Here is a 14,829-nt window from a genome sequence, read left to right on the forward strand (position 1 = left end):
AATAGTTGTGCTCAGAATGTCATTACTCAACATTCCATGTGTGATGCAAGATTGGAAGGGTACAAGCGGGAAATACGTCCTACCAGAATGTAAGGAACCTGATGTGGAACAGAGAAGTTCCTATGAAATGTAAAGAGATAATGTAGATGATATACTATACCTCTGTATTAAAGTATGCATCAGAGACTTGGACTTTGACAGAAAGAAATGAGAGTAAAATTCAGGCCAGTGAGATGAAGCTCCTGAGGAGTATGTTAGGGAAGACAAGGAGATACAGATTAAGAAATGTTGAGGATGGACTCTGTCAAAAACAGTATAAGAAAAAGAAGATTGGCCTGAATACAATTACTGAAGAGGAGTGATGGAAGGAGAGGCAATGGTGGAAAAGTGCCATCAACACTGACCTGGCAGGAACTGGACAAGGGTAAATTACTGTAAAATGATGGTGATGACTTGCCAAATTTAAAATTGTTTGGACCAGTTTTGCAGAGATGTTTCTCACGAGGGAACTGTCCATACGGTCATATCAAAATCGACAATAAAATTTCGCAGAGACCCTGAGGAGATCCATAAAATAGCGATATACACAAATTTAGCTGCCATTTCGAACTGGAAGGTTTTGAAATCTTGATACAAAATCCATTTGACAACGCAGCTTACTGGACAACCCTTGCTTCTTGCTGGCTCGCACAGCGGAGTGGAGTTGCAGTTGTGTTGGAGAGAGAGAGAGAACGAACTGGCAGGCTGACACGTGCTAAGGTCACTTTATTGTTACGGAACAAATGTGTAACATAAATGAGGTGCATTGATCGCATGATAAAAACACAAATATTTTTGGCACCATGCACAACAAATATGCACTTAGAGGCCACATTGTTCTTCACAGTTTTCTTTACTTGTTTTAAGGCAATATTTTGCAGGCTCTTCAAACTCAGGAGGTCTCTCCGTTGTATAGTTGGTTGCGAACCACGAATATTTAATCATGTCCTTGAACCATGGGAAAGAAAATTGAAAATGAATGGACGACTGCATTTTCAGTATGCTGCTTCTCTGATAAGCATCAGACTGAAAGTCTTCGCAAGTCGGCACAATGTCTGTTAAGCTGCGATACAAAGTCTTCAACTGCCGGAACAAAAGCTTGTCCAAGGGCTGTATTTTCCCTGTAGTGTCAGGAGGAATCTGGAGAATTTCTGTCCTGTTGCCTGTTGAAATGTCTTCAAGACAGCTCTTATCACTATAAGTAGTCCATGAATCTAGCAGTCAAACACTTCTCTTCCACATATGGGAAGGAGGATTCTTTAAACCAATACTTTGATTACTTTTCCCCATTTTCCATGATTTTATGGCTGTTACAACTATATTTCTGGCATGAAACATTTCTTTGGAAACTCTCAGACCGAAAATTCCAGTTGCCTCATGTAGTACAATGAATAATTTTGGGAAAAGAGTACCTACCAAACTAATTGTAGACATAATTGTGTACGAATGGGTGAGTGCACCAACTGATTGAGGAACTGTTTCTGTATGTTTCTCCCCAACAAACAATAAAGTCCTTTTTGCTTTCATTTCACGCACAAAACCACTCTGATCAGTATTATATATCGAAGAAGAGGTGTAGACTAAAAATCGCTCTGTAGCTGCTTTCACAAATTTCTTTGCGACTATATTTTTATTCTTCTTCTTGCAGATACATACGGGATACAAATTTCATAATTTTTGTACTTTTTATTCTGTACTTTTTCTTAAAACGACTCAACCAACTGGCACATATGCTGAAATTAGTTTGCCCCATTGAAATCTCTCTTAAAATTTCCAAGGCTCACAATCGCAGGTCTTCATCACATACATTCCGCTTCAGTCTTCTTGCTTCTGTAAAGCGAGAAAATAATTTTGTATGCATCAATTTCATGTGTTCAGTGGGGCATACTGGTGTAGATTCTAATTGGTTCTTCCACCTGTACAGTTGTCGTAGTGATGCCACCTTATGACAACTTTTGCAAATAGTGGTTAATGAAAGCTGCTTCTTACCCCTCCTTATTTAACCATAAATTTACAGATTTTCTCTTGTATGCAAGATCTACAGTTTGTTTCACTTTCTTCTGTGGATTGGAAGCATAGCTTGAACTAGTAGATTTGCTAGGTGACTGCAGTGTCTCTACACTGGATTGACGGGAATCAGACTTGGGGCTCAAAATTGGATCTGTAACACATCTTGTTCCTGGCAGTGGTGTGCTGCCTTCTCTTAATGCAGATGAGGTGTCGCTGCTTCCACTGTCACTTTCACTGTCACTATTTCTCTCCAGACACAGCTTCAAGACAATGCTGGCACCCATGGGATGATTTTCAGTTAGTTCGATCACATGTCGGCCCATCTCCCTTTCTTCCAAAGTTACCGGTATTTCACGGGAAGAGGAGAAACCTTTATCAACGGAAATAATGTAAAGCATACTCTAGAACATTAGCCAGATTCATAACTGCTCTTTCAAAGAAACATGTCAGCTGGCTAGCGCAGAAAGCTCAAGATAACCCGGTCGCTTCAGCTCTTTCAAAGGAACATGTCAGCTGGCTAGCACAGAAAGCTCAAGCTAACCCGGTCGCTTCAGCTGGTCACCAGGGCTGTCTACGTCAAGCTATATGCTAACGTGCGCAGTTCTATTAGATATTTCCGTATCGATTTGAGGACCTTGCAGATGAAAATGGCAGCTGAATTTTTGTACATAGCTTTCTTATGGACCCCTCATCCTCCCTACTAAATTTCATTGTATATTTCGATATGGCAATATGGACAGTTCCCTTGTCAGATTTATTCAAATACAGTGATGTCTTTAATACTGATGTAAATATATACAGTTGAAACTGTTATGACATCTCTCTCTAGCGCTTTTCCCTGGTTATTGTGCTATTATTCTGAAATCCCAGGATGTTTCCTATTAAATACACGTTGAAGAAACCTGGATAACACATTTATGTCACTCTTTAGTACTTTGATTATTTTAACCATGATGGTTCAGTCTTGTCCGAATTGACTTACGTTCAATTTCTATGAAACACTTTTCCACCTTGTCAGTTATAATAAAATGTGAAGTATTGACAAAGCAGAAAAGTGTTCCATAGAAACTCTTTAGTATGTTCATAACTCCCACTGTAAGAAATTTAAATTAGCGTTCCCGGCCACATTGCACACATGGCATGCCAGTGATAACTGACCTGGGTAAGGATTCCTAGAGAACTTAATTCCACAGCCTTGGAGCGTGGTTGCATGTCAGCCTACAGCTGCAGGGAGCATCAGTCTCAAGCCACTCTTATTCTCTTTGTGTCTGACGCGTTGGTGCTTAATTTTTCGTTTGTGAGGCCTCTTTCAGATAGCGCTGGTTTGAGCCCGCTTCTACGCTTAGCCCCCGGTCCACTTAGGCCTAAACTAAGAACTGATTGTTTAAACAGAATCTTTCAGATGCTGCGGAGGTGGAGAATAACAGCGTGCAGGAGAAATGTATGAGCAGGCAGTCCATGGTGAGTCGCGGTCCCACACCCACTGTTGCTTGTTATTGGACATTAGTTTTTATGCATGTAATCATACACAGCATATCGAATGTGCTCGCAACATCAGTACTGTGACATGTATCAGAACCTGATAGTTTATCGATAAGAAAGTAGATAATAAACAAAAGTAGGCCCGCTCTCACCCATTTGACATATTTATTCCTCATTTTCAATTTGAAAGTTATTCGTGTGCTTTTTTTCTTTTTTTCTTGTGTGATTTACAGCGGTTGTTGTCCGGCTCCATGGCTGTATGGTTAGCGTGCTGGCCTTTGGTCAGAGGGGTCCCGGGTTCGATTCCCGGTAGGGTCGGGAATTTTAACCATCATTGGTTAATTTCGCCGGCTTGAGGGCTGGGTGTATGTGTCGTCTTCATCATCATTTCATCCTCATCACGACGCGCAGGTCACCTACGGGTGTCAAATCAAAAGACCTGCACCTGGCGAGCCGAACATGTCCTCGGACACTCCCGGCACTAAAAGCCATACGCCATTTCATTTACAGCGGTTGTTATGGAACCCAAAATAGACATTGAGGACTTTATAACTTTAATGTTGGAAAGACCAATGATCTTGTGTTTGGGAAAGTGTGATATCATTTAGACCCATTATTGAGAGAGTATCCTCAAAATTGTACCCATCTCCTTCTCTAACAAAATGTGAAAGACATAGCATGCTTGAACTATTTTCGTATTTTCTTAAGTGTAGGAGGTAAACAAAGACTATGATGGTCCATATGTATTTCACACACTGAAAAGAGTGTTGAAAATGATCCACTGGAAAGCGTGGGGAGTTTTGCGCCACTCGACCCGCTGTGTGCAAGAGTCGGCGGAAGCAGGTGCACCAGCACATACACACGGGCACGTTTTACTCCCTTGCCGTCTGAAAGAGGCCTGAATGACGTAACAATGTACGTAAATTAGGCCTATTGTACTTAAGTATACAGCTGACATGTTGTGCTATGTTACAGTCTTGGACCCCACCACCTAGAGTTCCTAGAAGTCGGAAGCCCCTTTCACAGGAGAGAAAGGAGAAATTATCAGCAGGGCTCAAGAGATATTGGGAACAAAGAAGAGCATCGAGGAAGAACTAGTCACCAGCGCTCCTTAGTGGGCTTAAATCAATAATAATTGTGTAACAACGTACATAAATTAGGCCTACTGTACTTGTGCACAGTTGTTTGCAGGACATTCAGTTGTGGAGAAGAGAAAAGCTAGACAGTTTGTAGATAATGAAAAATTTCAGTCTATTGAGAAAGTGGATGCTAAACCACACATGAAACATGCGCAAATCGCCCAGATGTTTGACTTTCCTGTGGCAACTTTAAACATAATTGTAAGCAACGTGTATAGTTCGCGTTTCTAAGAACGTTTTTCCTTGATTTTTGTTGTGTTGGTTATCTTAAAATGTATTATTTCATTAATTATAATTGTAAACACTTGTTTGTTTGTTTTCATCGTAATTATTTTTACGTTTAAACCTAACCTTAAATTTAACAGCGAAATAGGTTTTAATTTTTAGCACATTCCCTCTTTATGACATTTTTCTGTCTCCACAAAAACGTCCTAACCAGTTTTGGCTGTATATACCTAAAAATGTAGACTTATAGCCAACCTAATTTATAATTAATATTCATATTCTTACTAAACATGTTTTTCCTTTCTTTAATTACAGTGGTCTGAAAGAGTTCGTCAGCGTGAAGATGAGATTGCTGCTTTATTCCTTCAGCGGCGCAAGGGACTTGTATTGGAACCAGACGTCCATTTGTCAGATCTGTTGGCAGCTCGTGATGATCTTGCCATAATTGAAAAGACCAGTAGTGCTTCAGTTCGAAAGAATACTCAGTCCGCTATTAATAAAGTCATAATAGGAAGGGTAAGTAGATAGTTATACCTAAGTTGAAGAGCAACTTACATTAGCAAGAACATGATTGCAGATGAATCTTGTTTAACTTTGGTCTTCAGAGATGTGATCTTTCTACCACTCATGTTTCAGTATGTCAGTGCTCAAGAATTATACAATTATGAGTCTTTATTCAATCCTGTTCAATACACAATTCAAACCTTCATGAGGATTTGTCAAATGTTCAAATATCATACATCAAAATCATTACAATGGCTTGCTTTAATTCCAGCAAACTTTTTGTACTGTGTCCAAAACTTTTAGTTGGGTACAATGATAAGTGAAACACTAGTACTTTTAAGCTAAAAATTCACTGAAGATGGCACACAAATAAGGCTCAAAACATATGATTTTTGAACATTCGACATGAACGTTTAATCCCATCATAGAGGTTTGAATTGTGAGGAGGATGGAATAAAGACTAATAATTCAGCACTGCCAATACAGATATGAAGCTAATATTATGTTATGTGCTCAAGAAAGTTAATCTTCTCTGACTTTAGTGTAAACCTTCACAGAAATGAGAGAATAACTGTATCCCTCTTGTGAAAAATAAGATTTTAACCTCATGATCAATAGTCACTTTTTGTATGGTTCCTCGACTGATAGGTCAGCCTTAGGTTCAGACGGCCCTGGGTTAATTTCTCGGCTGGGGTGAGGATTTTAACTGTGTATGATTAATTCCTCCAGCTCGGGTACAGGGTTATTTGATTGTTTCAGTGCACTTCTATTCATGCACCATACTACTTACTAACTGCCACAGAATTGTCAACTCTTATCTTCATTGACAATTTATGCCCAAATTTTCTTCTTAGTAAATTGAAAGTATTCAAAAATGTTATTTTAATGTACTGAAAAGGAAGAATATTGATATGAATAGTGCTCTTTACTCATGTTTGCTCTCTCTCTCTCTCTCTCTCTCTCTCTCTCTCTCTCTCTCTCTCTCTCTCTCTCTCTCTCTCACACACACACTCACACACACACACGCACACACACATTTTCTTCCACTACTTACATTTTCCCTTTGTGATCCTTTGATGACCGAGCTCGATAGCTGCAGTCGCTTAAGTGCGGCCAGTATCCAGTATTCGGGAGATCGTGGGTTCGAGCCCCACTGTCGGCAGCCCTGAAGATGGTTTTCCGTGGTTTCCCATTTTCACACCAGGCAAATGCTGGGGCTGTACCTTAATTAAGGCCACGGCCGCTTCCTTCCCAGTCGTAGCCCTTTCCTGTCCCATCGTCGTCATAAGACCCATCTGTGTCGGTGCAACGTAAAGCCAATAGCAAAAAAAAAAAATTACTTACCTGTTGGCATGTCCAGTGCAATATCATTAAAGGGGTCATTCATAAGATTCTACAAATTTTATCATCGGCAACTTTTGCTTTGATTATACACCATAGCAATTATCAGAGTTAGAAGTGTTGGCATATATGGGAATGTTTGAGACGTAAAAAAGTGCCGATGAGATCGTAGCACGAGTACGATTATATGATGAAACCAAGAGTTGTGTCCATGTCCAGGATGGAAGGTCAGGTGGTTTGAAATGAACAGTGAAGTCCAGCAAGGAAGTTGTCTTTCTCCACTCCTTTTCATAATCTTCATAACGCAGTTAAAAAGAAAGGATCCAACTACTACCATATTTACTCGGGTATTAATCCCCCTTTTTGCCACTTTTTCAGCCAAAATAAGTAAAGGGGGGTCCAATATGCGATAACCTCAAATTTTGTGCAGTGAACACATTACTTCTGGGCTATAAAGAGCTGTACATTGTACATGTAAACATTCTACACTGTTCTTTAACAAACTTATGAATGTATTTGAGTTATACAGGCTATTTTCGTTGGAGGAAAGTATTTCCAAATGTACATACATACATACATACATAATCATTATAGACTGTTATGCCTTTCAGGGCATAGCCCTAGTCTAGGCACTCCACTCACTTTGCTTGCTGTACAATGCTGCACACGAAAGCTCGGCGGCTGGTGATGCTCTTTTATTTTTAGTTCACGGGATTGCCGATAGGAGCATCCTTTACGATCTGCGAGCTATCTGCGAACTGTTGCCAACTGTTAAAGAAATATTCAAATCCACCAAGCCCGCGAAATTTGATGTAGTATATGCCCACGAAATTTGTTGTAATATTGCTATGGCTTTGTACGGAGGTGTTGCGAGCTGAAAATTACTTCATTTAATCGTTTGGAGCCAAATTTAGACAAGCTTTTGGGCGTTTATCAACGGCATGGGTTGATAACGAGAGAGAGGAACTGTGAGAAGTGTGGGGGGACTCACAAAATTAAGTGTAGTGAGGAATAAAGTTATTTTCCCGTGTAATCGGCGCGTAGGAGGGGTGAGGTGCACATGGAACGTGAGTGCAAGGAGAACACTTTCGTCGAAAAATCACGCCTTTCCTTACACCAAATATGGCTACTTTCTGTTTTGTGGTGTCTGTTAAGCAAGCCGCAAACCCCTCTTCTGCAATTGGAGCTTGGTGTTGCGAAGCAGACTATTGTTGACTGGACGAGCTTCTGCCATGAGGTGTGTGTGGCCTGGGTGGACAGGAGCAAAAAGAGAATAGGAGGGGTAGGAGTGATCGAAATTGACAAAAGTAAATTTGGTAAATCTAAATATCACAGGGGAAGGAATATTACAGGACAGTGGCTGTTCAGGGGAGTAGAAAGGGACGTTAGCGGTCATTCAGGAGTGGATTTTACCTGGATCTATTATCATTTCAGACTGTTAGAAAGCATATGATTGCTTAGAGGACGAGGGATTTGTTCACCTCAGAGTAAACCATTCCCTGCAGTTTATTGACTCTTCGAGGAGCGGAAGAGTTAATAGGGCTAACAGGCGTCAAAAGCCGGGTGGTGGGGTTTCCGTCCACACCCAAAACATTGAGGACCGGACGTTTTGGCCGTGCGCGTAGAGGCGTGCGGCTGTGAACTTGCATCCAGGAGATAGTAGGTTCGAATCCCACTATCGGCAGCCCTGAAGATGGTTTTCCGTGGTTTCCCATTTTCACACCAGGCAAATGCTGGGGCTGTACCTTAATTAAGGCCACGGCCGATTCCTTCCAAGTCCTAGGCCTTTCCTATCCCATCGTCGCCATAAGACCTGTCTGTGTCGGTGCGACGTAAAGCCCCTAGCCAAAAAAAAAGAACATTGAGGACAGGTGGCGTCACCTTAAACATGGGAGCTACTCCGTTCTGGCATTCAGCCAGTGAATTATGAGCATAGAGGGCAGTCAAACATCATATGCTGTATTGTTTGATATTTTGCTCTGCAGTCACAGTTAGGCGAAATACAAAAGCCCCTGTTCTGCAGTAAGTTTGCACATCTTCCGTGCTTCATACAAAGTTGATTCAAACCCATTCTTCGCCCACGTGGTAGATCGTAACTTCCGGAGATATAGTTAGGATCAGAGAATTTATACCTTTATGGAACTAACCGTGTCCACTGATGTTTCCACTGTTGGATACTGTTGGATTGGTAGCAGAGTGTTGATGGAGATCTTATAGAGTGTTTGAGCAGCGATGGTTAGATAAAAGTGTATGGGAAATTAATGGTAACCAGTATGTTGGAGTGGTTTGGGTACTGCCAGATAAAATTCTCTTTGAGTCATTGAGTGTGTACTTGCCGCGTGTGGCCACTGTTCAACTATACTGGGTAACAGTATTCTGCTGCTGAAAATACAAGTCCATGAGCTGATTTTCATAAGGTAGCTGCTGAAACAGCCTATGAAGGTACCAGACCATTTTGGGGGGCTGTTATTTCATCTGCTAAGCTTTCATGCCAGATTTTCTAGGTGCTGTCTGTATGAGATTGATTGAGAATTACACAAGGTATTTTAGGCAAGCATTGTAATGGATGAGGATACATTCAAAATAATAATATACAGTGCATCAGAAATCTCCAGCATAAAATGCCGTGATGCTCATCTGTGTTTTTTTTGCATTTGACAACTTATTGACTAGTTGGGAAAATAGCCTCAATTACAGGTCTTTCCTACTGTGGTCTCGCGTTGTTGATCATAGTATTCTAAATTTAGAAGCTTGATTCTGAGTAAACTTCACTGGATAATTTTCCTGGGAAACTGCATTAACTGAATTTTTCCTGTCTTGTTGACTCTCATATGTTCCAAGATTTGTCTTTCATAATTTCCGATGGCATTTAGTATCGGGAGTGTCCAAGGACATGTTCGGTTTGCCTAGAACAGGTCTTTATATTTCATGCTCCTGATGATGGTGATGATAAATGAGTGAGGGAGAGGGTGAAACCTGGTGTCGACAAATAGCTGAAGTGATTTTTAGGGTCACCTACTGTTAGTTACAGTTAGGATTTAATCCACCTTTTCAATACAGTTGTTCAATTCGTCAATGAATGTATAGCAAATAAATATAATGTCATTTGGATATATTAATGTCTTCTCAGATGGCTGAACAGTCCGATTCTGGATGCACAGATTTTATTGTAGTGACAGCAAGCACTAATCGTTGCAGTAGATGGTTGTGCAAGAACATCATCCCTCGCATTCACTTGTTCTTTCCTGCGGTTCCACCTCTCAGCTTCTAATCTTCTCCTATCTTGTTTCTAGATGTTCATCTCTTATACAATCCTACACCATTTAGGCCTATCCTCGGCTGTAGTTTCCAAGTTGACCTTATCAATTTGACACCTTTTGAGATTACACTTTAGATTATCCTTATATCGTTTAAGCTGCCATTCTTTAGTTGGGAGTACATGATTTTCTTTGGGAGGCATGTATCTGGCATGCGGATGGTATGGCCAGCCCAGTGTAACTGATGCCTGATTATCTTTGCCTCCATGCTTGTAGTGTTGACTTCCTCGAGGATACTAATGTTCATTCGACGATCTTGCCATTTAACTTTCAGTACTCTCCGCAAGCATTGTTGATGGTATTTTTCCAGGCATTTTAGGTTTCTCCTGTAAGTTGTCCAGGTATCGCAACCATAGATAAGAGTAGGGATTACAACAGCATTGTAAACATAGAATTTGGTTCTCTCACTGATATCATGATTGTCGAACACTCTTTTTAGGAGACGACCAAAAGTCGCACTAGCACATCTTAAACGATTTTGGATTTCTGTATCAATGTTTGCACATGTTGAGAGGTGACTTCCAAGGTAAGGAAAATGATTTATGTTCTGCAGAGGTTGGCCATTGATTGTAATAGCCGGAGTTCTCTTATTGGAGTTTGGTGCCGACTGGTAAAGGATCTTGGTCTTATTAATATTAATTTCCAATCCGATACTTTCATATGCTTGATTAAAAGCATTTTCGATCGATTGCAGATCTTCCTCTGTGTTGGCTAAAATAACATTGTCATCTACGTACTGAAGATCTATGACTGACACTGAGGACACCTTGGTCTTAGCTCGCAGTCTGTTAATATTAAACAGATTTCCATTAGTTCTATACACAAGTTCTATACCTGATGGCAGTTTATCATCTGCAAGATGTAGTATAGTTCCAACAAATACTAAGAACAATGTTGGAGCAATTACACAACCTTGCTTGACTTAAGTAGAAATACGGAAAGGGTCTCCTGATCTTGTATTGGAATGAACAGTAGTAAACATGCCATCATGCAGCAGTTTGGTTTATCTGTTAGTCATGTATTATATAACTTAATCTTAAGTTTAACTAGAGATTAATTTTACTGCCACTCATCTACCATTTAAACTGAAGTTTAAGAATACTCTACATAACCTTACAACATGGCATAACGAATGGATCTCCAAGATATTTTTAAGGTGTTTGAAGAAATACTAAGCGATGATAAAGAAGTGTTTCAAATCATTGAACGACCATGGGCACGTCACTTTCATGTAAGGAATGAAACAGAGTTTTTAAATAGGTTTAGGCTTACAAAACAGACTGTCATAACCCTATTTCAGCAAATTGGTGCTAGAATAAAACATTCAATGAAAAGGTAAGAATGTAAAAATGACTTTTGAACTGTTTGAACATCACAAGTGTAAATTTTAGAAAATAGAGTAACAACCTTCTATTTCAGAAATTGTGCTGTAGAACCCCTCAGTCAGCTACTAATAGCATTGCTGTTTTATTCGCCCCGTAGTATGTTTATTAAAATGGGAGATTTCGGAGGAAGTCATAAGGCCACTGTTTCACAGACTATGTAAATATTTCTGTACTAATTGTACAAGCAATTCTATTTCCTTCCAAGTAAAATTAGGACGTTTATTGTTTTTATCCGCCATTTTACCTACAAGAAGTAAACAAAACATTATCGATAGTCATCTTGCAAGTCACTGCAAAATATTATCGAAAGTCATCTTTTCTCGCAAGTCACTGCTACCAAGATCGTACATTTCCTTCTTCACCTCAGTTTAACTTAGGCCGGCCATTATAAGACTCATCGGTTTAAACTCAAGTTACAGTTTAACTCAGTCTTCAATTTAAACCTTCATTCGTATCTGTACGTATTTGTTTGGACATCCAATCAGAGCTAGAATTCTCCATAGAGCTTCTCGATTAACAGAATCGAACACTTTGATAAGATCTATGAAAGCCATATACAAGGGTTGGTTTTGCTCTGTAGCTACAATGGTTGGTTTTGCTCTCTAGACTTTCCCTGCATATGTCTTGCACTGAAAATCATATCAATTGTACTTCTGTTTGGCCTGAAACCACACTGTGTTTCTGGTAGACACATTTCAGTCAATGGCAGTAGACGATTGGACAGTACTCTAGCAAGAATTTTTCCCGCAACAGAGAGCAATGATATTCCTCAATATTGTTGTACAGAGTCTTGTCCCCTTTCTTGAAGATAGTGATGATGGAAGCATCTTGTAGATCAGCAGGGATTGTTCCTGTGTTCCATATTTTCACAATCAGCATGTGTGTATGCTGAATTAGTAAAGAACCACCCTCCTTGAGGAGCTCGGCTGGAATTCCATCTTGTCCGGGTGCCTTTTTATTCTTCAGCTGTTGAATGGCCTTCACAATTTCTTGAAGAGAAGGGACTTCACCTAAGTGATCTTGAATTGGCTGTTGTAGAATATCAGCAAACACATCTTCCTCAACATGTGAGTTTCAAGAGGACTTGAAAATGTTCTTTCCAACGGAAAGCTGTCGAGTTAGGGTATTTAAGAACTTCAGTACCATCTTTGGATTATAGACAATTAAGACCTTTGGTGGAAGGACCATAAATAGCTTTGGTAGCACTGAAGAGGGCACTAGTGTTGTTGGAGGCGATTAAATTCTCCACGTCCATTGATTTAACTATCCACCATTTATTCTTGAACATCCTGCATCTTTTCTGGACTTCCGTTTTGATTTGTTGATATCTCTGTTTCTTTGGAAGTGAATTTGGATCGTTTTGCCAAGTGTTGTAGGCTTTCCGCTTTTCATCAATTAGGTCACATATTTCTTTGTTGTTCTAGTCAAACTAGTCTTGATGTTTCCTCTTACTACTAAAACCAACTGCTTCTTTGCCAACTGCTATAATACCTAGGTTTAATAATGACCACTGCTGCTCAATATCTTCTGGTATTCATTTGGAAGTTTATCAGCCAATAGTATCTGATAGGCAGATTTGGTACTGTTGTACCTAAGTTGTTCAGTATTTAGTTTGTGTTTTATCGCCTTCCCCTGAATCTGTCATTTTGGAGGAACCTGTATAGCCATCACAGATCGAATTAAGTGGTGGTCAGTCCAGCAATCATCAGCAGTGGTCATAGCTTTGGTTATATGAACATCGCGCTGATGTCTGTCGTGGACAATAATGTATTCTATTAACCCTCTTAGTGCCGACTCCTTTACTGCCGTGGTTGCTAAGAATGCCAGATAGAAAATGCCTATTATGCAGCACCGAAGATAAAAGCATATCCTAACCTCACTTTTCAAGATATCTCATTGTTTACATTTTCTTGTAGCTAAGTGATCCCTTTCTTCACTCATTAAATTAACATCATGAAAATAATTCATACTTCCGAGCAAAAAAATTAAATTTGTTCATGCAATTTATGAAAAATTTTAAAATTCAAATTTGAATCTCAGTACATCCTAGTATTTTGATCGTACTCACCTAAATTTGGTATTCCTGTGCACACTGGTGCATTGTTTACTAGTTTGTAACATATCAGTGTTTTAAGAATAATAGTTCTTGTAAAAATGGATTGAAATACTGACTTGGTCTAGCATCAGGAGGATATGCACGTCTCAAGGAATGCAGGAGGGGGCTAAAATTGCACATCATGATCAAACTGAAGTTTACAGAAATCGGGAATCTGGTCATCATCGTCATTACTGTCTCCGTCAATTCCATCATTATTCCCGTCACTGTCATTGCCATCTTTATCGGAAATTTCATGCATCACTGTCACACGAGTAAGTCGGATAACATAACCACTATCGTCATTGTTTGAAACGTTACCGGCATTATTATTACTCTCAGTATCATACGAATCATCGCCTGACTCGATATAATTAGAATCATCGCTCAATTAATCAATATATTGTACCAAATCGTCATCAATTTCAAACACAATACGAGAACTAGTCGCCATTATTACGAACACATGGTCTACAGGTACGCGCCAAACAGCTGAAATAGAAAAGATCATAACATCAACACAACATGTCGCACAGAGATTCTAGTGGTAGATTTAGAAACTATGCAGTATCTACTACAGAATGATGCCGACTGTAGCTGCCATCAATCAAATATGTGCAAACTATTACGACTTACATAGACAGCTGCAACACGGAGCGCGATCGCGCTCGTGGCACTTTTCGCTAGGCTACAGAGGAGCGCGATCGCGCTCCCCGGCACTCTAAGAGTTAAGTGCCAGTGCTTTGATCTGGGATGTTGCCATGTTGTTTAAAATCTATCTTTCTGGGGGAAGAGTGTATTTGTAATGACAAGATCATATTGAAAACACTTTGTGAGTAGGAGGGTTCCATTGGCGTTGACTTTACCTACACCCTCTTTACCAATAGTTCCAGGCCACAGTGACGATTCTCTGCCAACCTGACTTGGATACATTTGACAGGAGTTCATCAAGTTGGTTATAGAACGCTTCCTTTTGATCATCTTCTGACTTCAACTTTGGGGCATATGCACTGATTACCGAAGCTCTTCGGTTGTCCTTGAGTTTCAGACGGAGTGTCATGAGTCTTTCATTAATTCCAGATGGGAACTCATCAAGATTGTGAAGAAGCTTATCCTTTATTACAAAACCTACTCCATGAATTCTTAGTTCGCCTTCATCTTTTCATTTCCAGAAAAATGTATAGCCACCGCAATGCTCCTTGAATTGTCCTTCTCCAGCACACCTAGTTTCACTAAGAGCAGCGATATCTATATTATATTTTTTCAACTCGTGACTTATTATTGCTGTACAT

At 39.9% G+C, this 14,829-nt stretch overlaps 1 protein-coding gene across 1 annotated transcript in view; it reads left to right on the forward strand.

Moving 5' to 3' along the window:
- LOC136882733 (protein FAM98B) overlaps nucleotides 1-14,829 on the forward strand; it is a 131,765-nt gene that overhangs the window by 71,163 nt on the left and 45,773 nt on the right. The window contains exon 6 of the mRNA XM_067155149.2: nucleotides 5,211-5,411. Coding sequence (XP_067011250.1) covers nucleotides 5,211-5,411 — 201 coding nt within the window. The remainder of the gene's footprint in view (nucleotides 1-5,210; nucleotides 5,412-14,829) is intronic.

This window comes from Anabrus simplex, chromosome 1 (genome assembly GCF_040414725.1).
Source record: "Anabrus simplex isolate iqAnaSimp1 chromosome 1, ASM4041472v1, whole genome shotgun sequence".
NCBI lineage: Eukaryota > Metazoa > Arthropoda > Insecta > Orthoptera > Tettigoniidae > Anabrus > Anabrus simplex.